Below are 20,824 nucleotides of genomic sequence, written 5' to 3' on the forward strand. Positions count from 1 at the left end.
AATGCTTACATAATCCGTTGTCATCAAAGACGTACGATTTGATCTGAGCCCTGAGGCCTCTTTACATTTGACTGCGTCTTCAAAGAGATGTAACAGCAGAGTGCTTTTTTGCTGCAGAGCGTGAAATTCTGAACATAAGAGTAGCTTCTGGAAAATAAAAAACGGCTGAAACAAAATGAAGCCCACTGAATTTTCCTTTCACACAACTATGCCGCACAGGCATCTCTACCACCCATTATCTATAGGTTCGGCAGTCTGATTAACTACATGATCATCCTAATTAATCGTCGCGTACTAGATATATATCACAGTAGTTCCGGCGGCGAAGGTGGATCGTCGCTGCTGCGCCGCGACTGTCGCCGTCGCTCGGTGGCGGATTGCGGCGCCCGATCGGGCGGCACCTGCCCGCCCGTGCTCCACTTCCCCAAAGTGCATTCGGAACAACAAACAGGGCGTCATTACTGCCTGGCCGCGCTCATTCTGGCGTCTTTACGCCCCAGTTGGTCCTATTTATTGGATTATTGTTTAAGCTGAACCCGTTTAACTTTCGGTCTTACTCGGCGAAATTTCCCACCGGAGCCGTGCCAGTTCGTCCGCCTTTTAATATTGTCGAGTCAGATCAAAATAAAGGCACCGGCTTTACCATTTACATGAGACGGAGACGGGACCTCCTGCGAACGTGCCAGCAGGAACGGGAGAGTGTGAGGGAAAAGGCAGAGAAATGCTCCCAGAGAGTGGTGTCCGGCGGGTGAATTGGCGATAATAAAGCGAAGATGATTCATGCGTTTGAAGGATGCTAACGTGCTTAATAATAATTGTGTGACCAACACGGCAGAAAACTGTGTTTGAAAGAGAGCTCCTATATAATTTGACAATTGAGCGTGGGAAAGGCAGCAAGCCCGCAGCAAAACCAGAGCAGCACTGCACAATAAGTTGGCGCTCTGCAAATAGTCGCATCGCCTACAGCCCTACGGTCCCGTTTGACCAATTCATGTGCCTCTTTCCACAAGATCTACATAAACATCAGTTCGATGCCTGTGAGACCGTGGGCCAAGTATGAAACCCACCTCAGCAGCGGCACGACACTCCGGTCCAGCGCTGTCTCAATGGGGGCGTAGAGGTCCGAGCTCCCAGAACTATATCTGCGTGCGGCAGATTAATCGATCCCGTGCCGATAGCCGTCTCACCAGAGAGGACCTGAACCTGAGGTCCCCAAAATCCTTTCCCTTACACAGTTGAAAGCGCCGGCGCAGTTATCAGGTGAAGTATCGAAAACGGCCCCATTCGCTTGGACGAATATGGCGAGACGAAAGCCAAAGTGAGTGTGCCGAGAATCGATTTCGGTGTAGATTGACTGACATATGTCACGTTTATGGTCAGTCAGTCAGTCAGCCATAGCGGGGCCCGTCCATCAATCACGACTGTAACTGCGCCCTCGATGAGATTTTCAAATGCAATCCACACACTTCGTAACACTGACGACATTGGAGCTATTTTGCAAGCTGTGGTGCAAGTTGAAGCTCGTTTGCTGTTCGCAAACTGCATGGTGCAATAAGCCACCTTCGTTCAAAAGCCGTAAAACAGGGCTAACAAGTTCCAGCAACCAGTTCAGTGAGCTTGGCTACAATTACCAACAGACTACCCATGCCAGAAAACTCTGGGATTTTCCAAATTCCACCATGCTAATTAGGTTTCAAATGGTATCAACACCACCCATGGCCAAAACATAATGCAGGAACAATTAATCTTAACGCCAGTTTCCCATCAATTCAAGTAGCTTCAAAGAGGAGCAGCGTCCTGTTCCGGCATCGCGAAGAGCTTTGAAGCCCTTTCCGGACTGAAGCCGAGTCAGCCCCACGTTCCGGTTCCGGTCTTCTCTCTCAGGGAGAGGGACAGAGGGAGAAGAGGAGAGGGAGAGGAGCGGGGATCAATCGGAGCTCGTCAGCCGCCTGCTCTGTCGGCTCACACTTTTTCACCGAGGCGCCGAGAATCCGACCAACTCAGCAAAACCTGACGAAAACTTATCAAAATTACGTTACAATTTTCTATTCTGCCCGCCAGAATTTCCAGTCCGATTTATCTTCTTATTCGGCGCTGTAACAACTTGAACTAGCGAGCCGAGTTGAATTCGCAAAATAGCCTGCGCCTGGCAGCTGGTTTCCTATTGAGATATACATCGGGCGGCCTGTAGTCTAACACACCAATGTGAGGAGAATTCGGCCAGTTGGAGCCTACCGCAATGAAACGAAAACCCTGCGAAGTTAATTATTCCGCCCGCTCGATCGCGATAACACGGAAACCTTCACTGCCTATTGAGGCCAGGGATAAGACCGATCACGTAAAACAATGTAACTAAAGGAACCACTAATCCTGCCATTCGTTTTCTTTTTCTCATTAATGGACTGACTCATAACTTGTCTGACGTCCTTATAGCTTGCGTAGCTTTGCGTAGAAATGCACCATTCCCAGAAAGCGCCGCGGGTGTATTAGGCGGGCCCAGTGGCCGGCCTCGGAAGCCCCGGGGGCACATTGGCAGGCCGACTGTTCGGCGGGCGGGGGGGGGGGGCAGGGCGTTACTCAGAAATGCATTGGGTAAGGTCAGTGCGGGATGGAGTCGCGGACGAGCCAATCTGGAGTGCCGCCGCACACGGCGAATACACCGAGAATATAGTGGCCAGTCGGCCCTATCGAGTGTGAGGGAGGGGTGTGATTTATAGAGCGCGAGGGAGAGCGACATTCCCACATCTCAATACTGACCGGCTACTGCAATATACAGACACGAAATCCACCGGGACCGCGAGAGAGACAACATGCATAACAACAGAGTCCATCAGACACAGGAAACACAGGAAATGACAGATGAATAGTAGTTTCACAAGCGACGAACTGGTAACAAAAGATGTAAAAGAACATAAAAGAGACAATACAACAGCGGGTATGTAGGCCCAACTGACTGATGATGACACCCTACCCCGTTCGCCGTCACTCCAATCGGGCGGTGGGGGCCGGCATCGGCCCCGGTCCGTCGGTCTTACCTGCTCCGACATGCCGTACACACCACCGGCGGGGATGTTCAGTGCCAAATCAAACGAATCGGGCGTCTGTAACACACAGAGGGCGAGTGTCAGAGGGGCGATCATACGGCGGAGGGGCAGCGGCAGGTCACCCTGCAGCAGGGAACACATGAAACACAGAGCACTGATCCCGTCCTGTCAAGTGTCAACCCACCTAGCACTCCACCCAGTCCAGCGACACCTGGCACCCCGGGCCAGTTATACTGGATACTGTCGGTTTGTCCATCACACCCAGGCCAGTATACTCAATACTGTCGGTTTGTCCAACACATCCGCGGGTCAGTATACTCAATACTGTCGGTTTGTCCAACACACCCGGGTCAGTATACTCAATACTGTCGGTTTGTCCAACACACCCGGGTCAGTATACTCAATACTGTCGGTTTGTCCAGCACAGTCGACACGCCACGTCACACCCATACACGGCCCAATAAACGGGCCGATCAATACGGGCTGCACTCGGCCGCCGCCGTCGAGAGGCAATATGACACGAATACGCCAGCGCCGGAGCAGTTTCCTAATATCCACACACCTCTCCGGCGATGCAGAGTCATGTTACGTGGTATAATAACCGAGACTGGCATCATATTGTCAGGTGCGCACTTGCAGGCAGTATTCATAGTTCAATTTGGTCGGTAGTTGTGTGCATTGCGCAAAGCCTATCTCAGGTCGCTGAGAGTACCGCGGTACACAGGACACAACTGTCCAGAGGACAGGTCGGCGGCGTTACCGGTGACCCGGCGCGGCAGATTGGGCCATCGGACGCAGGCTGCTCGGCCGTGATACATGACCGCCGTGAACACACACAGCACAGGGCGGGGACAGGTCGAATCCGTCCGTCCGGCCGGTCGGGCCATGGATCGTCAACTGGGTTCCGCCTCTGCGTGCTGGTCATAGGTGGACCGGGGACACGGGTTTAATCATAAACTGTGGAGTGTGGATAGGAAAAGACGCTAGCTCTACTTCTATCGTTCTCCATCATGCTATTCAATGCCCTTACGGCAATTGAAACAATTACCTAGAACAGCCAGTCTCAATGATTTCAAACGGATCTAAGCATAGTCCAGAAAGAAGAACAGACCCGAAACCAGAACGGACCATATCCAATTACCCGATCGGCTATCTCGACGAATCAATAGAGTAACCAATCAATCGCCGGCTGAGCCAACGGAGAGAATCGATCCTTCTCTTTCCAATTACGAGTCGGCTTTCTCCGACACAGATGAAAACAGAGTCCGGCTTCGGGACAGAACTGAATAAGCGGGAACCGCTCCGTACAGAGGACTCGACTTGAAACATAGCTTGCATTAGTTACATAGGTAGAACAAGCCAGAGAACACCAGCATATACCGATCTTCCACGGACTTCCCTGCACCAATGCGTAATACGCACATGCTTTCACCAACTTGCACTGAAGCCATTGCGACGTGTCAACTTGTGACCTGGTAATGCATACCGTTCGATGGTCCAATTGCGTCATAATCCAGGGGAGACCCGGATGGAGTGGATTACGGCCTGCCGGCTCATGTTGCAGGGGTCGACTAATGAGCACGCAAAGCAGTGTCCCCGCCATCGAGAGCTGGCTGAAAGCACCACGGCAAATACTGCCCCATAATGGTCACTGAACCAAAGGCGTTACTGGATTACATTAGCTATCGCAAGTGTACGTCAGCCCGGGACCCAACCGGTTTAGAAAATGACAGCTTCAAGGAAGACCAGCAAGGAACGAGATAAACCGGATTCACAATGCCTGCAACCTTCATTTTCTTTTTTGATGTTCTTACCCGGAGCTGCTATTGAGTACAAAGCCACAAAAAGGTGAAAAGGAGACAAATGAACGGTGAATGATGTTCGTCATTCATATCCGTTTGTGGCATGTCACAATCGATCAAACCGATGCGATCCACTCATCCATTCATCTCCGCGGCGACTCGACACACAAATGGACGCCAGAGAGTGGTATGCATCGTATCGAGACACGACTAGTTTTCACCTGTCCTTTAACTCACATAAAAGAAAAGCGTCTCCACTCACTGTAAGCACTCGGCCCATCGCCAGTTCCTCCTTTCTAGCTCATCGTACCGTTACACGTGTCACCTATCCGGGTCAGAGTTCTGACATAAAACAGGAGCACGGCCCATTTACAGCAAACCCCGGCCTTCTGCAAGTGGAGACCCTCTTCGGTCTATGCTGATGAGCCTCTGACAAGTGGCCTGTTACAACTTCAACAGCCTGCATAATGCACTCATCCGATTACGACCCCGGCTGCCCGGCCCCGGCAGCCGTCCGGGGCACGTGCGCGCCCAGCAGGAGACACCCACTCTCCTCTGAGGAGATTCGGACGGACAACAGCTCAACACGAGGCATTGACGGATCTCACACTTCCACACCACAGTACCCTAGACACGAGGTAGCTGTGGCATGAGGCTTATAGCGCCGTTGATCACACTCGTCACTGTGTGACCCCCGAGCACACCGAACGGGTTAAAACAGCACGGCCCGGCCCACTGGCGGTCTGTGGCACTCTGATGGATGAACTCATTTCTAATTGAAAGGTCATGATTTCGTCACATTTATCAGGCCGCCAGCTTTGGTGAGCGAGTCGTCAGACAGCTCTCGACACAAAAACGAAATGAAAACGACAGTCATCGTCGACGGCGAGTGTCATCAGGCTCCGATGGAAGTCATCAAAAGGGCAGCTGGCGTCATCAAACATGAGTCTTACAGAGGAAAATCCACTGTGCGTCATCAACTGTTATCGGATAACACGAGAAGTCCATGCGCCATCCGATGCCATGGATGATGTGATCAGCAGAGCTACCTGATCCGCTAGAGCACCATGTTCCAGAACCGTATCCCATCCGAGTACCTCGACCAAAAAAGCACCGCAGTGTCAGCGCCTTCAGCACAGTCATTCACCAACATCACTCACCGCTCGCGTCATTATAGCACCGGTAAATAAGCCTGAGGCGTCACACCTCTACCCGGGTCGCGCTGCGGGGTGCCCCTCTGGTCAGTCCCCACTCGCACCGCCGCGCTGATCCGGCAATCCCGGCACAGCGCGCTCTGCCCGCTCCATCGCCGTGGGTTAACAGGTTCCACTCCGGTCCGAGGCCTTTCCGTCTGCATTAAACATTAACACGACCTCATTATGTCTGAATTGGTAATGCACCGAAAAGTACACGTTATCATAAGCCTCATAAAACGAGATTAAAGCGGTGAAATATCGGCGCCGGAATCGTCGCCGCCGCGCCACATTACGCCGGAATAATGTGTCCCGCGCGTGGCGTTAGCGGCCGCGCGAGACGGCGGCAATATGTGGCGCGCGCGCGTCACTCAGTGGCGCGCTAATTCGGCGCCACCTGGAGACCGCCGGCCGCCGGCCGTGACGTTATAGTGTCGGCGACGTTATAGTGTATCTGTCGGCGGGCCGGTCCGGACCAGACCGGGACCCCGGCGGACGCCGAGTCGGTATCACGGCCTGTTAGTCGAGGTCGGCGTACATTATCACCGTAAGGCGCCGTGAGACCCCAGAGGACGGCTAATTCGTGAAGCCGCGCACTGCTTTGACAGGCGACGAGGTTGTCGGCGCGGGCGCGCAGAGTAATTAGTGCTGATGAAGATATTCGCCAACGGGGAATAGTCCTAACAAGCATATGCATTCAGCCTGTCCGACAGTAAACAGAACGATGTATGCAAACATTTATAAGCCGTCATCGGTCTATTCACGGCAGGGACATTCAGTCGTCGGACGTTCAGCAATCAACCATCTTTTTTTGTGACAGCGGACCAACGTAACAAAAAAGCTATACGAAAGTTTTATCATACAAGTAAATGAGTCATGCCCATCACTCATTCCATTAGGCCGTGGGCCGCCCTGATATTACCAGCTGGTGCGGAAATAATACCAACAAACAAATGTGAAAAGTCAGCGACGGACGGCTATTGACAAGAAACAATCCTCGCTCCGGCAGGCGGCAATAAAAACATGATGGGCCTATCGATCTGGAGCAAAACTAATCAGCGAAACACATCAGCCGATCGCGTCAATAGCCTTCTCGGAACGGACGAGTCTCCCCTATTTACCTCGCGCTGGAGATGCAAACATTTCAGCGCTGCGATCACAATACAAGACATGTTAATGACTAATGAAATTTACATACAAATGAACATTTGCATAATGGAGAGACGGTTGCCAGTGCATAATTCAGTCCAAGTTTTCGGTCTAAAGAAGGTGCCAACTGCTTACGGAAAGCAGACAAGTTACTTGGCAGGAAAAGACTGGCTGACAGTCTTGTATTCTGCACACGACATAGCAGTTTCACAGGCAATAGGTTAAGGAAGGCCAAGTACCGCCTACATGTAACGACCGACAGGGGAAAAAGACATTGACGATATTAACTGTGATGAAATTCAACACCCGCACTTCAAAACTGACACCATTTGCAGACGCCTAGGGAGTGAGCTTGGAATACGCGGCTGAATTTATGAGACTTGCTAAGGCCTATTACTAACATAGTGCTGGCTTAATATCTACTGGTGCTAATTTGGCGTCGGCACGCACAATCGATAGCGTTGCCTAGCAGCGATGTTCAATACTGACAGAGCACATTAGTCCTATTCAAGCCAAGGACCGCGCAAATGACGCCTCAGTGCTATGACGACACGCTCGCGCGCCTCCGTCAAACATGAGACATGACACGGTCGAGGCCCCAGAGGACCCACAAAGAACTCAATTTCGTTCTAAAATAACGACCAATTTCGCCGATTGAGCCGGCAAAACGCACTCAAAACTCTGCGCTATTGTGCGCTCGAGGACTGTTCCATTCAGTTCAGTACGGCCCTTATTGCGTAATGACGACACAGTTAGAGACGCTGGAATCTCTCGAGTTCTGAGCAGCAACGAGTCGCGACAGTCCAAGTCAGGACTCTGCCACAAGCCCCAGGAAATCTGCACTGCCGAAATACTTCACCATCATCGCTGCAATATGTCCGTACAGGGGAGCAGCTCTCCTATTGAGATCGTGCCCGTATGCAGTGCAATTAATGTATGAGTATTATACGCCATTGGACAGCACACGGACGTACGCAGGATTGGAGCCCCCTTTGGAGAGGCAGGTTCACTGAGCCAGTGTTCGGCACCTAGAACTAATAGCGGTATTGATTAGGGACAACCAAGAAATGATCCGCTTGTTTCCCAGAGATGAAGGAAATCAATGCGACAAGCAAGCGAACAGAAGATTAGACGGAGGGAGATGGATAAGGGAGAAGGAAAGAAAGCAGCATGAGAGCAAGACAAAGAAAAAAGAAAAGCAAGCAAGAAAAGGATCGAGAGAATAAGAGAAGGAATAAAACAGGCTGACTGACAGACGGGGAGACAGACAGACTAACTGCTCCACAATGCCGCGGTCCCACTCGGCGGCAGGTAACGGTGAGTGGGGTTCGTAGTCGTCACCGCGGCCGGGAACACACCCATGAACACTATAAATACCGGGCTGGCGGTGCACACCGGAAACGCGCCGTATTATAACGGGTCGGCCGGGCGGCCAGCGGCCCGTGTCGCCACCATCGTCACCGACACATCGGCACGGGCGGACCGTACTAGCTCATCGGCGTATCGGCACGGGCCGCCGCTCCGCTACACTGGACACGTACCAAATGGGTCACGGCTACCGTGACTGTTCCCGACAAAAACAAACAAATCAAAACAAATACAGGGAAACGCGGAAACGTGAAGGAATAGAAATCAGCTGGTAATAACTGATTTCCAAAATTTAACGAGGCCATCATGCTCAAGTAAGAACATAAGTAACATCTTCACCTACAACCCGAGCGTGCTGCAAACTTTCCTTTGTCAGACTCCTCGCCATCGACTCGCCACAAGCCGGCCCTCAGCTCGGTCCCGAGGCTCGTTTGCCAGCCACGTTTGGCTCATGTCCCGAATTACAAGTATTTATGAAGGGGCTTACGTCAATCGCTACTTATTATCTCAGTAAATTATCCAGTACGCCCCTAATGTGCGAATGAATTGCGACAGCGGGCTGATTAATAGCCCCCAATTCTATGAAACCGCAAATTGTGAGCTACTGCGCTATTACCGTACACATGTATGTGAAAATGCGAGAGCTGGTTTTCACATTGTGTAACGGAGATCCTCACGCCGGTGAGTCGCCAGTTTTTGGGTAATGTAAATGTAGATGACGCAATCAGCACAACAAGCAACTTGGCATCATGACGCGTTAACGTCTCAGCATGATATTGCCCACCGTCAGTTGCGTCAGATCATCATTCTAGCTGCTATCATCTTTCTTGCAGCAATCATCATTCTTGCAGTCATCATCTTCCCAGCTGTCTCCACCACCTAACTATGCCGTCAGCATGCCTCAGTTACCGGCGCCGCACGGGGGCTTCCAGGCGAGCAGCGTGCGGCGATAGTAGCTCCGGGGGGCGTGTGTGAAGTGTGAACTCACAGGTAACGCTGGCTGGGGCACTCATTGAGTGGCCGGTGTTGAGCACCCACCGAGGGAGCACTCATTGAACGACTGGCGCCGAGCACCCACGGAAGGTATACGGTGGTCACCTACCGGGCGCCCATGGACGCCCCCTCTTCTTCCCGGGCGCCGCGGCAGCGCCCATAAAAGACGGCCCATTAACGCCCGGCCTGCTGGCCCAACAGACGTCGTCAGTCCCGTATTAATGCCATCAGGACCGTTTTGATTTATACAGCCTTCCGGCCGGCGCATAATGGAAACATAATAGATGATACGGCCGAGAAGGGAGAGGAACCAATTACACGAAGAGGGTGGGAGAGGCATGGCGCATGGCCGCCCGGGAAAAACACAGGAATTCGGTAACACGTTCGGGGTCGGTGGAGGCGGCCGGGCCGGGCGCAGAGATGCAAACACGATACCAACATGGCCCACAGTGAGAAAATCATGAGCTATCCGATTACTAACTCAGCCCAGAGAGTCATTCCTGTCCCCATTTCGTGACACGGTATGCGTGCCATCAGAGATATCTCATGCTGGGACACGATTCCGGCTGTTACGACTCTGCGCGCCGCACCGCGATGATTGGTGATGAAGAGCCACGCTGAGCCATTATGGATGCGGCATTAGCATGGAGCCGGTGGCTGCCAGCCCAACGGCGTACGCGTGATCGTTCCGCCACTCTTAAATCACCAACAAATGGTACTCGGGTAAAATAAGTCCCCGTAATGCGCTCCCTAACTGCCCTGCTATAACACAAAGGAATGATTGATGGAAACAGTGATACCGCAGATTACGAAATACCGTTGGTTCAAAAGATTTTGCTCTGCATTTATTCCGCGATCTCATAAGATAAGCGGGAATATTCAAACAACCCTTTGTATCGCGGTTCGGCTGAATATGATGATACCATTTTGAATAAGCCAGTGAAGATATAGTTGATTGATTTAATACTGTATGTCAGCCGTCAGGCAACCCTGAAAAAATGCATTGCACAAAAAGACATTTATGATGGATGTAGGATCCAAAAGACGAATCACTGAGCTGAATGATGAGCACGCCACATACCAAGAAAAACATTAGTTCACCAAGCCAAGAATGACTGCACTAGGTGCCAACTGCCAGGAACCGTGCATGGCCATTGTAGATACTTGTATGGACGACATGGGCAAACCATCATACGGATCAGCTGACCACGTTCGCCACCCGCTCTCACTCTGCTCTGAAGCCGTGCCCAAAGACCGATATTACCACGTCACAATGCTCCGTGTCCCAGCGCAGCGTGGTATCCCGCCGTGCCGATGACCGTCACGACCATTAACCCGTGACTGCCCCGATCGCCACGAGTCACGACGATCCGTTCCCGGTCGGCGTCGCCCCCGACGAGCGCCAGTTCCGGCCGGCCGCCGGCACGTGAGCTGACCGACGGCTCGCCTTCCGGACCGCCCGGGGCGGTCTGTCGACAGTCCGGCGGTCCCACCGGCTGTCGGCGCCGCTCGTCGGTACAGTTACTCCACTCACCCGACCACAGCCGCAACAGTTAGCGCACACAGATCAACACGGGAGGCGTATAAACAAACACGGCCGCCCGCTGACAAATGGACGCGCAGAGTTCTGAGACAAATGTGCGCACCGAGTGAGCGACCAGGAAACGAGTCCTTACGGTCACACAGAAGCTACCGCCGAACTACAGAAGCAGGCAGCCGCTGGCTCGCGGTGACCGTCGCCGAGCGGACCGGCCGGAAGTGCGGCGGCTCGATGCTCCAGTTCGGACGCTCATCACCGCAGCTAGCGGAACCGACAGGGCCGGCGGTTGGGCGGGCACGTGACGCTAACCACGAATAAGATGGCGACCGGTGTCCACAAAACGTCAATACCCACTGAACACTCCGCTACCGGTGTTGACGCCTCAGATAACCGTTCTGAGAGCAGAGCACAAGGAAGTCGCAACACTGGCACAGTGACCAGTGGGCAGTGGCCACGTGGGGCACTTCAGGACTTTCTCTGACTTCGCTGCAAACCCCAATTCGCAACAACTATGTGACGTACACCATGACTGTACCCACAATCTACACGACACAAGAGTCATGTCACAGATCTGATGACAGGCCAATAGGAGTTTTTATTCCCCGAGTGTTGAGCCTTTTACATATGTCACACATACCAGACCTTTACCTCTTCCTCTGCTCGCCAAGGGCCAGGAATGAAAAGCCAGACGGCAAGAACTCGAATCGCCGATGGCATGAGAAAAACCGGGTCCGGCCCAGCTCGGTCCATTCAGGCCACAGACTGGTCTCAATGGAGGGAGAGAGAGAGGGCCGGCCTCCGGTCTCTCTAACTGTATTATCCGACTGACCCCGGCTCAGCATCACTAAGACTATTGACTCGAGCAAAAACGCGGCCATGTTGGGAAATACGATCAAGAGTGCACTTGTCTGGCAAACATCGCGTTCGAGCAGCTAGAAAGTGCATCAATTCCCAACTGGAAAGCTTTTAAACTAACAGATGGGAGCAAAGGTCACGACAGTCGGCCTGACCAGCATACAATTACCATCTTGATTAGACTGGCACCGGGTCTACCCGACCGACAGTCACTAACTACCCATCTCCTGCGAGAAGTGTGCCCTTTGAGGCGAGGAACATGACGTCGCTATAACCCTCTGCGCTCGCCAAAGGTCGCCGTTTGCCGGCCGGCCGACTCGGTGAGCAGTGCCACCGCCACGACACGCTCAGATATCGCCGGCAAACGGCCGTTATCCATGCAGAATCACACGGCCCCGTGACCAGAGTAATTGGTTATTTGCCGCCGATCGATGGTACACGCCGGGTGACGCCGCAGCCCGGATCAGCCACTCTAATTGAATGGTGATGCGCTCTTCAGGAGCACTGCAGCTGCCGCCACCATTCTGCGAGGAGGCGTCATGGTCGCGCAGCCCGAGGATCGAGGATGACAAGCCGAAGTGACCTTGCTGTCTGACACGAACTACTACAACAGTGAAGAGGATCATGGTGTCCCACTACGTCGACGTCCAAACAGCAGTGCCGACAGTAGGTGTCCCCGTTCCTCCCGTTCTGCCGTCAGGTCCGTCCCGATCCGAGCAGTCATAAAACCACCACATGATATACGACCTGTCGTGCCGTCCAAAAATGTCCCAATTATTCAAATGTGCCCCGGGGATGGCAGTGGCATCGGAAGGGGTAAATAATCGGCTAACGTTAGTACCGAACGAGCGCGTTAAGGCAGGGACTACATCTATAAGGCAGGGACCTGGAGGGCGAAGGCGACACCAGTCGTCAGAGCAATGAATTCGACATGTTCTCTCTCGGAGAGCGGCGCGGCCAGCGCAAACTTTCCACCCAGGGCCGTGTGTCGCCGCTGAAAATGATGGCAGAAACATTATCCGATAAAACGGAGACTTAAAATTACAGTGCCTGGCCATGAAACTATCTCCAGCTAAAGGAATATTAGAAAAGTTTGCCCATCGTTTTCAAACGATGGGCCACAAAGTCGAGCAAAAGTATTCGGGTAAGGCTCTTTGTGGCCTCAGTTAGACCATATTACATCGTGTCATATAGCATTAATCACATTTTCCGCGAACTTCGGCGGACATTGGCTTTTGAGTCGCAATAGCCTACTTAAACTAGCCAAAGTACCGCCAGTGACGTTGACACTTTGAAAGTTCGACTAAAAACAAATTTATGAGCGCTGTGAGCACCCTCGTCGGCAAACATTGCGGTCGGGAGGGCAGTCGCTCTCCGACACAGGGCCAGGTCCACCGGATAGCGAAAGATCGACTGTCGCAGCCAGTCGCTGCATTTGGCCAGAGTCTGACGGGGACACACATCGATTTGTTACATTCAGGAAAACAACATCTACAAGATGTCGCAGTATCGGGGACTATCAGTTATCAGTACAAAACAAATGCAGGAGTCTCTACAAACATTAAATGCAGGACCGCCTCCAGGGTGAAGGATACGACTTGCCGCCTAACCAAGGTCAAAGCAACAGGGCACCAGCAACTTAGCGGCCTACTGACGCGGCAATCCGCGATGAAAGCGTGAATCTAAAATCACATCGTTCCACACTACTTGGCCCCCAATCGTTTCAATTTCTGGGTGAATGGCTCATTGATTGCACATTGGGCCCTGTCGGTCGACAGAAGGCTGATCGGCGGACCCGCTCCCGATCAAAAGGAGCGACTGCCGCTCCAGCGAACCTCGACACGGTAACGTGATGCAGAAATTATTGACCACGTTTCAGCTGAGCTGATCTTCAGCGTATGAAAGGAAACAGCTCGAGCTTTGCTGTTCGATGAAAGCCGTTGATCCAGCTCGCAGAAGACCAATGAGTCACGTTTGTTTTCCGACAACGAACAACTGAAAACAAAGCGACGACACTCACAGTCGGACCCAAACATCGTTCCTCTACAACTACGATAATCCTACGGACGTTTCATTTGAGATCGTCAGATCACATCACGTAACAATACCGTGACTGTCGCTTTCCTCACGGTCTGACTTAGGACTGGTTATTAGCACGTCGTGAACACCCCGGGGCGCCTGACACGGGCATACTTCGAGCCCGGTGCCACTGCTGCCGGTTGGAAACACAGATCACTGCAGCGGGCAGCAGGCCAGGTGCGAGACGGCGGAGCGCCCGATGAAAAACTCCCAGTCGCAAAGGATCCATGACTCATCGTAGGATGACGTGGCATAATTCTTAATCTGATCTACGGCACTATCGTAGATTATATGACAAGCCGTTCTTTTAAACATGTACCACATGCACGCCATGCACACGAACAAGCTATATTAGTTTCTAGCACCAATCCAAAACCGGTTTCGCATTTCTCTCGACCGTCAGCGAAGGTAACATCGAGTCCATTGGGCGGGCAGACTTGCCACCACGACCCGTTCCGGTTAGATCTGATGATGAAGCGTCAGAGCCCTAGTCTTTACTATCGTTCCGGGCCAGCAACAGCCCAGGGTAGCTCTATACTCGACATACTGTCCGTGACAGCTTTGCATACACTTCACAGGCGTCTCTGAGCGCGTTCTGTCCGCGATCGACGTGCACCGTTACACTAGCGTTGTTATTCCGGCTGCCTACAATGGAACGGGCAAGCATGCATCACGCGTGCGACGAATGAACAATGCGCATGTTATCATGATGTAGCTGACTGGCAGACCGAGTAGCCCGGGACTGGCCGGGCAGCAGAGTGTCCGTTCGGTGGAGACGCCAGTGCAGTTGTCCAGTTCCACTGTCCAGCGAGTCCTGGATGAAAGTGCGAAAAGCCCTGTCGGCCCTGGCCGACGCCACATTCCAAGAAACAGTAATGGAAACTCACCTGCTGCCAGTGTCATTTCGCTCGAGCGATTGCGATAGGATCAGTTCTCGCACATCTAGAAAGCATTTAGATCAGATGAATAATTGGAGTGTCACCAGTTCTCCAATTTCAAATGACTTGCACCGCGCTGAGTGCTGCTGCAATTAATATGCTGGCCGCAAACGCGATCCCCATTCCGTTTCACCATCACTGAGCATGCAACTGATACCTACATCTCCGTTTGATGATTGCTCATTAGTCAAATTAACATCGCGGCTCTGTCCAATCAACGAGCGCGCGGACAATATAGAGCGAGTGGCGCCGAGTGGGATCCGGCAGCCGCTGGCGTCATCGGCACAGGATCAGAGGCCGCTCAGCGCCACATAGGGCCACGCGATACCTAATTACCGAGCGACGCCAGGTAACGACGCCGGCGACTCGGTTTTCACGGCTGCACGTCGGAGCGACGTAACGAACGGCATGCGGTCAGCGCGGCGTCAAACGCCGGATATACCGGCGAGCACTGATACTATAACGGGGAGGCGCCCGCTGCGGCTAGGTTGAGGGGCGAGAGGGTTCGAAACATTGCGTTGAACTTGCTAGGACAGGTGTGGCCAGACCGTGACAGAAAAGGGAGAAGCACACAGAGAGCTATTGCTGTCGTCGGAGCGAACAGGGCAGCTGGAACAAAATCCCGACAGCAGGACTGACGCCTCGTGCAGTCACCTGCGACTACCAACTAACGAGCTTCGAGGACGCCTCAGCCTGACATTCCGCGATCACCGGCGCCGTGACACAGCACTTGACCCGCCCGGACGGACCGCGTGCCTGCACCTCTTTCCAAGATTCTCTGTACCTCCTCACCGTCCAACTAACGTCCCACCGGAGAAAGCGGCGTTCAACCCGCCGCATTCCAGCCGACTCCCATAATGCGCATATTTCGTCGACCGACGCACTTTCCCCCAGCGATAAACAATCAAATGTCCGCTCAATACAAATGAGCGGCCAGCTCCATCCCGACAACAATGTGGATGTTGGCCGAGGAATAACAGCGTCCCGACGGACCCTGGGATCCCATCAGCGTGGGTGACGGTGTTCCGAGGCACTCGCAGCGGCGCGAAGGGATGCGCCGGGGTTGGAGTGCCAGTGGAGAGAAGCACTCAGGATGGCTCTTTCGAGCACTCCAGAGCGCCGCGTGGTTGAGCTGTCCGACACAGTGATAGCTCAGCGTCCAGCGATAAATAGCGTTGTCAATGTGACAGTTTGGCACATGTTAACGACGTGTGGGCGGGCCCCGGGCGGCAGCAGCTGGCCCGCCCCCGCCCTCCGTCATCCGCCCGTACTACCAGCTCGGAGTGATCCGTCCACAAGGCCACCGGGTCCGCTCGGTCACACAACCCCTCCCCCTCTGCGGATGAACCCGACCGCGGACCCACGGCACCCATCAGCCGGCCGGCAGGTCAGCCTGAGAGGATCACTGCTCCACCACGTCACTCAATAGTACCGACTCAATGGCAGCCATCAGCACCCACCGGCCCTCTCACAGCGTCCGGGTGGTGACGTCATCATAGTGACGTCACCCGTTGTTTATGCCTCCGTACGGCCGTCCGTGACAGTACATGCCCTTGAATGATCAAACACGAAGAAGCGTTTTATCCCTCCTCCGAATGGCTCACGATTACAAGGTGCGGCCTTGGGCGCTCGTAAGCTGCATGATCGGTGTGCAGATTACGCAAGCGTTTCGAGCATCTGTGTATGTAGCAAGACGAGTAGGTACTGGCTGGCTGCAGGAGAGAGGCGGAATGGAACGAGTCCCACAAACAAGGTTTGTAACAAACAGGTATTACCGATTGAGGCCCCGGGGGAGGGCTCAACAGCGCCGCCGCGCCCAAACACGGACGCTGATTTAATTTAGCGTCATGTCGAGCGCTGAAAACCAATCCAGCACTGTACGGCGAGCACTCTGAAAACAGAACAAAGAACTCGACGGAAATGATTGAAGTAACGTTATATAAGCTCCCCGGAGGCTCTGAATAAATGACACATCACTAGATAGGCGCATATACGAGCACGACCTTTTCCTCGAAGCAGAGACCATCATTATTCTGAACAGCCATTGATCGGCCGTAACAAGTCATCTTTCAGAGAAGAGATCGCATGTCCGAAACATTGAACATATTCAGCAGCGCACGGGACTGCTCTGCTGACCTTTGATGGTCACGATTTAGGAAAATGGCCTGTCGCATGTTAGCGGACAGCCATTGCAGCGTCCGTCAGAACAGTTCAGGAGTGACGTGTCGTTCGGCCGTTGGGTACTCGACCGCGGCGGCAGAGGGGACGGAGGAACAGATAGCGGTACGACTGAGCTCCAATCCAGTTCTCTGGAGAGGGTCGGAGACCGCCCGCTGAGAGGGGGCGTGCCGCCTGTATCACCAGTACCATTCAAACCACCGGGCTTTGGGAAGGGTGTGTCGATAAACGTCACTGCACATCACATATCCGCTACCGAGAGCTAATCGAGAGGGAAACCACACCTGGCCAGTGGCCGTCCCAGGCAGCTGCACAGATCAGAAGTGGGCGGGTCGGCCGGCACACATCTCCAGAGCCCGCCTGGGGTGACGGCGGCGCTCGGCGCTCACCTTGTACGGGTAGCCGTTGAAGATCCTGCTGGCCTGCTCCGAGCCGACGCAGTAGGCCTCCATGCCTCAGCCGGGCGCGTCGCTCACACTCCGCTCGGCGCCGTCGACTGGCGCGTGACACACCTCTCCCCAACAGAGCGGCACGGCGACTGAGTGCCGGCCGCCGGCGGGCCGCTGCCGCACGCGCCGCGCGCAGCCGCCAGCGCAGCGGGGAGGCGGCACGCCACCGCCAACAGCCGGCCGACGCATAAAACGAAATGTTCGGAACGTCAACAGTACATCGGCGAGCTGTGCCGTACTGCTGTAGGCCGTCCGTCAGCGCCCGGCGGGCTCGCGCAGACTGCCGGGCGGCCCGCGACCGGTGCCGATGAGGTGGCCACTCGGCCGCGGGCGGCCACTAACAGGCTGATCTGCCCCCCGGGGCGCAGCAGCGGTTTACGGCCCATCAGTCGGCCGTTCGACACATTCGGTCCACATACGGCCGACGTACTACCGGTGCCGGTATCCGAGCGGAGCTACCGGGCTGAGGATTCCTGAAGGGCTGCTCTAGACTGATACCAAATCAATCATCAGGGGAGGCGGGAGGAGGGCGTCAATTGTGAAATTACTTAACAACAAAATTGAACCGATCGATACTTTGTGATACGAGCGGATAATGCAGTATCATGGCCATTAATTCATCAAGCCGCTGACAAACAGGAAGTAACTCGGTTGCGTTTGGGTCTGTTATGGCTTTACTGCACGAGAACCCATGCAATGCTGACCGACAGCTCGGTTACGCCACTGAATCAACATTTCACAACGAGCCGAGCAGTCCCACTTTCTCTCATATCCCAACTTCAGGAAAAAACGGCCAACATCGATTTAAAACTCCAAGCAACCCAAGGCCTCAACACAGCAATCGAATCAAAATAGACAACCATCTATCTTGTTCATTTTGATTACACTATCAGCTGAAAAGTCGGTCGAGGCGAAAACACGCCCGGCCCGCCATCTATTGAGCAGGTCGGTAACTGCGCGACCGTGGCATTCGGCCCGCCCGCCTGGCGCGCGGCCGCCGCAGGGGTCGGCCGGGTCGCGTGCTCCGCCACGGGGGACCCTTCGTCGGCGCTGCGACAACACATACATTGACCGCATGCCGGTAGTGACAGCGATGATGTCACGGAGTATTCAGCGCTCATCCCACCGAAAAACTTAACCACCTCATCGAGCAAATTCAGATCGGCAACAGTTCAGCCAGTTCATTGACGCAGTGACCTTGAGACATAAATAGCACCAAGCAAGCACCAAGCACCAAGCAACATGACTCGGTTCAGTTTATTACTCAATAATGACTCAGCGCATTTTCCCACGCCTCTTCATACATCCACGGCTGGGGTCACCGCCACTGCACTTCGGTAACTGGACGGGTACCGAGGTGCTGCATCTCTGGCCTGACCTATTATCAACGCAGTCGCCACATCCCGGCCTTCTACCGCCCACATCCCGGCCTCCCACCGCCGTGTTACCGGCTGTACGACGACAAATCGTCGACGAGCTGCGGCTCGTAAAGCGGACGTTAGCGGCGATTACCGCGCGTCTGGGCGCCGCGATTGGCCATTAGCAGCGGTCATTGATCGCGCCGCGATGGCACAAACAAAGCTGCCCGGCCCGGCCCGGCGCGCAGCCACGCACACAAACGGTGACCGCGGCACGGCGGCGAATGTAGTGTAGGCCCGGGAGCAGAGGGCAGAGAGCAGAGGGGCAGAGACACTAGCGGGGACCTTTCCCTTCCCAGGTGGGCAGAGGCAGTAGGTACCTATACAGCTGCCGTAGACACACCGGGGATTCACCAGGTGAGGACGAGTAAAAGGCGAGCCGTGATTTCATTGTTCGGTGGCTCCGCTTCAACTTCGAGTCCTGCACCGCGACTGGAGGATTTGGGGTCAAGGATCAGGAAAAGATTACGGATAGGTATCATTGAATAGATGAGCGTGCGAAAATAGGTGGACACTGGAATGTCAATCAAACCGATCACTTATGAAACAGATGTAAAGTGATCAGCATATTTGGTAAGATCGATTTGGAATTATTACGCAATGAAAATGAGATTGAAGGCTGGTACGCCCAATGTCCTCTGAGCTGAGGGCGAACCACAGCCAGAGACGGCGATCACGGACGGGAACAGCTTCTACAGAAGGGAGAGAGGATCAGGCTACCCGATGCATTAATGCTTCAGGGTGTGGGATTTGGCAGTGACATAAAGGGAAAGGAATCATACATAGTTCGAATTGTTCAGCAAACATAGATTATCAGCGATAATCCGACATATCGGAAATCCCTTCGCGACATTGCTGCTCCGCGAGCTGAGCATTTCCAAACATTTACGGCGTCTGTCGGGTGTGTGTAAGTCTTTCGGCAGCGAGGTACCGTCATCGTACGTTCTCCACATTCCTCAGTGACAAACAAACACGGTTTCATCACTCAGTGATTAACGGAACGTTTCCGAGCTGTTTTCCTTGGAATCCAGTCGATGAGATCTAATCACCCAAACGCATGCAAAACACATCAGCCTACAGACCCTCTAAATCCTAAGAAGACAAACTAACAGGAAAGGAGCACAACAGAAATTGAACGGCGCATTTATATTCACCTCATGAAAGTGGAAGCGATATACGACATGTCGAAAGAACCAGAGACACACATTCATGATTCAGGGACCATTCAGAGAGTGGACGAAATGTTCTACTGGCCACCGGCGATCAAAGCTGCATTTAGCCAGCCATTCGACTCGATGTGTCCACGGATATCTTAGCGATAAAATGTATTCACGCTCACGGACACGTAATAAATAGCCGTCGTCAGGGCTACCTTGCGTTTTAGTAGAAAAAGTCCGGGATATAAAAGAGGACGTTTACATGAATCAAAGTATAAAAGAAAATCAAAACATTTGCGGTCCAGTCCATTCAATAAAAGCATCAAACGGCGGGGATAAAATCCGGAATGCCGAGGGAAGGACCACTATGTAGGCCGCTCTCCAGTCCCTAGCCGAGGTTCCTCCACGCGCTCTCAGAGTCCCGTCAGCGCGCATATCGCCGCTCTCTGTTCCGTCTCCCCCCTGTAGCACTGCTCTCGGGACAGATCGATGCCACCAACGGATCGACGCCACGTTCGATTAAATTCCCGCCCAGAATTGTACGTCATATCGTGCCGCTCATCTTTCAGGGCCATCCTTTCTCATTACTGTAATAGAAAGTATCCTTTGGCATAATTGTGAATTCATAGAGCTATAAATTCCAGTTTAATCATAATACTTG

At 53.5% G+C, this 20,824-nt stretch overlaps 1 protein-coding gene across 3 annotated transcripts in view; it reads right to left on the reverse strand.

Moving 5' to 3' along the window:
- LOC122386712 (TOX high mobility group box family member 3-like) overlaps nucleotides 1-20,824 on the reverse strand; it is a 120,544-nt gene that overhangs the window by 55,880 nt on the left and 43,840 nt on the right. For 2 of the 3 annotated variants that reach the window (XM_043376193.1, XM_043376192.1), the window contains one exon: nucleotides 3,036-3,101. In XM_043376193.1, coding sequence (XP_043232128.1) covers nucleotides 3,036-3,047 — 12 coding nt within the window. In that variant the 5' untranslated portion in view covers nucleotides 3,048-3,101. Of the gene's footprint in view, nucleotides 1-3,035; nucleotides 3,102-17,528; nucleotides 17,680-20,824 lie in introns of those variants that run through there. The other variant, XM_043376191.1, reaches the window with a different exon arrangement.

The sequence above is a fragment of the Amphibalanus amphitrite genome, unplaced genomic scaffold (genome assembly GCF_019059575.1).
Source record: "Amphibalanus amphitrite isolate SeventyFive unplaced genomic scaffold, NRLGWU_Aamphi_draft 000260F_arrow, whole genome shotgun sequence".
In the NCBI taxonomy this organism is placed as follows: Eukaryota; Metazoa; Arthropoda; class Thecostraca; order Balanomorpha; family Balanidae; genus Amphibalanus; species Amphibalanus amphitrite.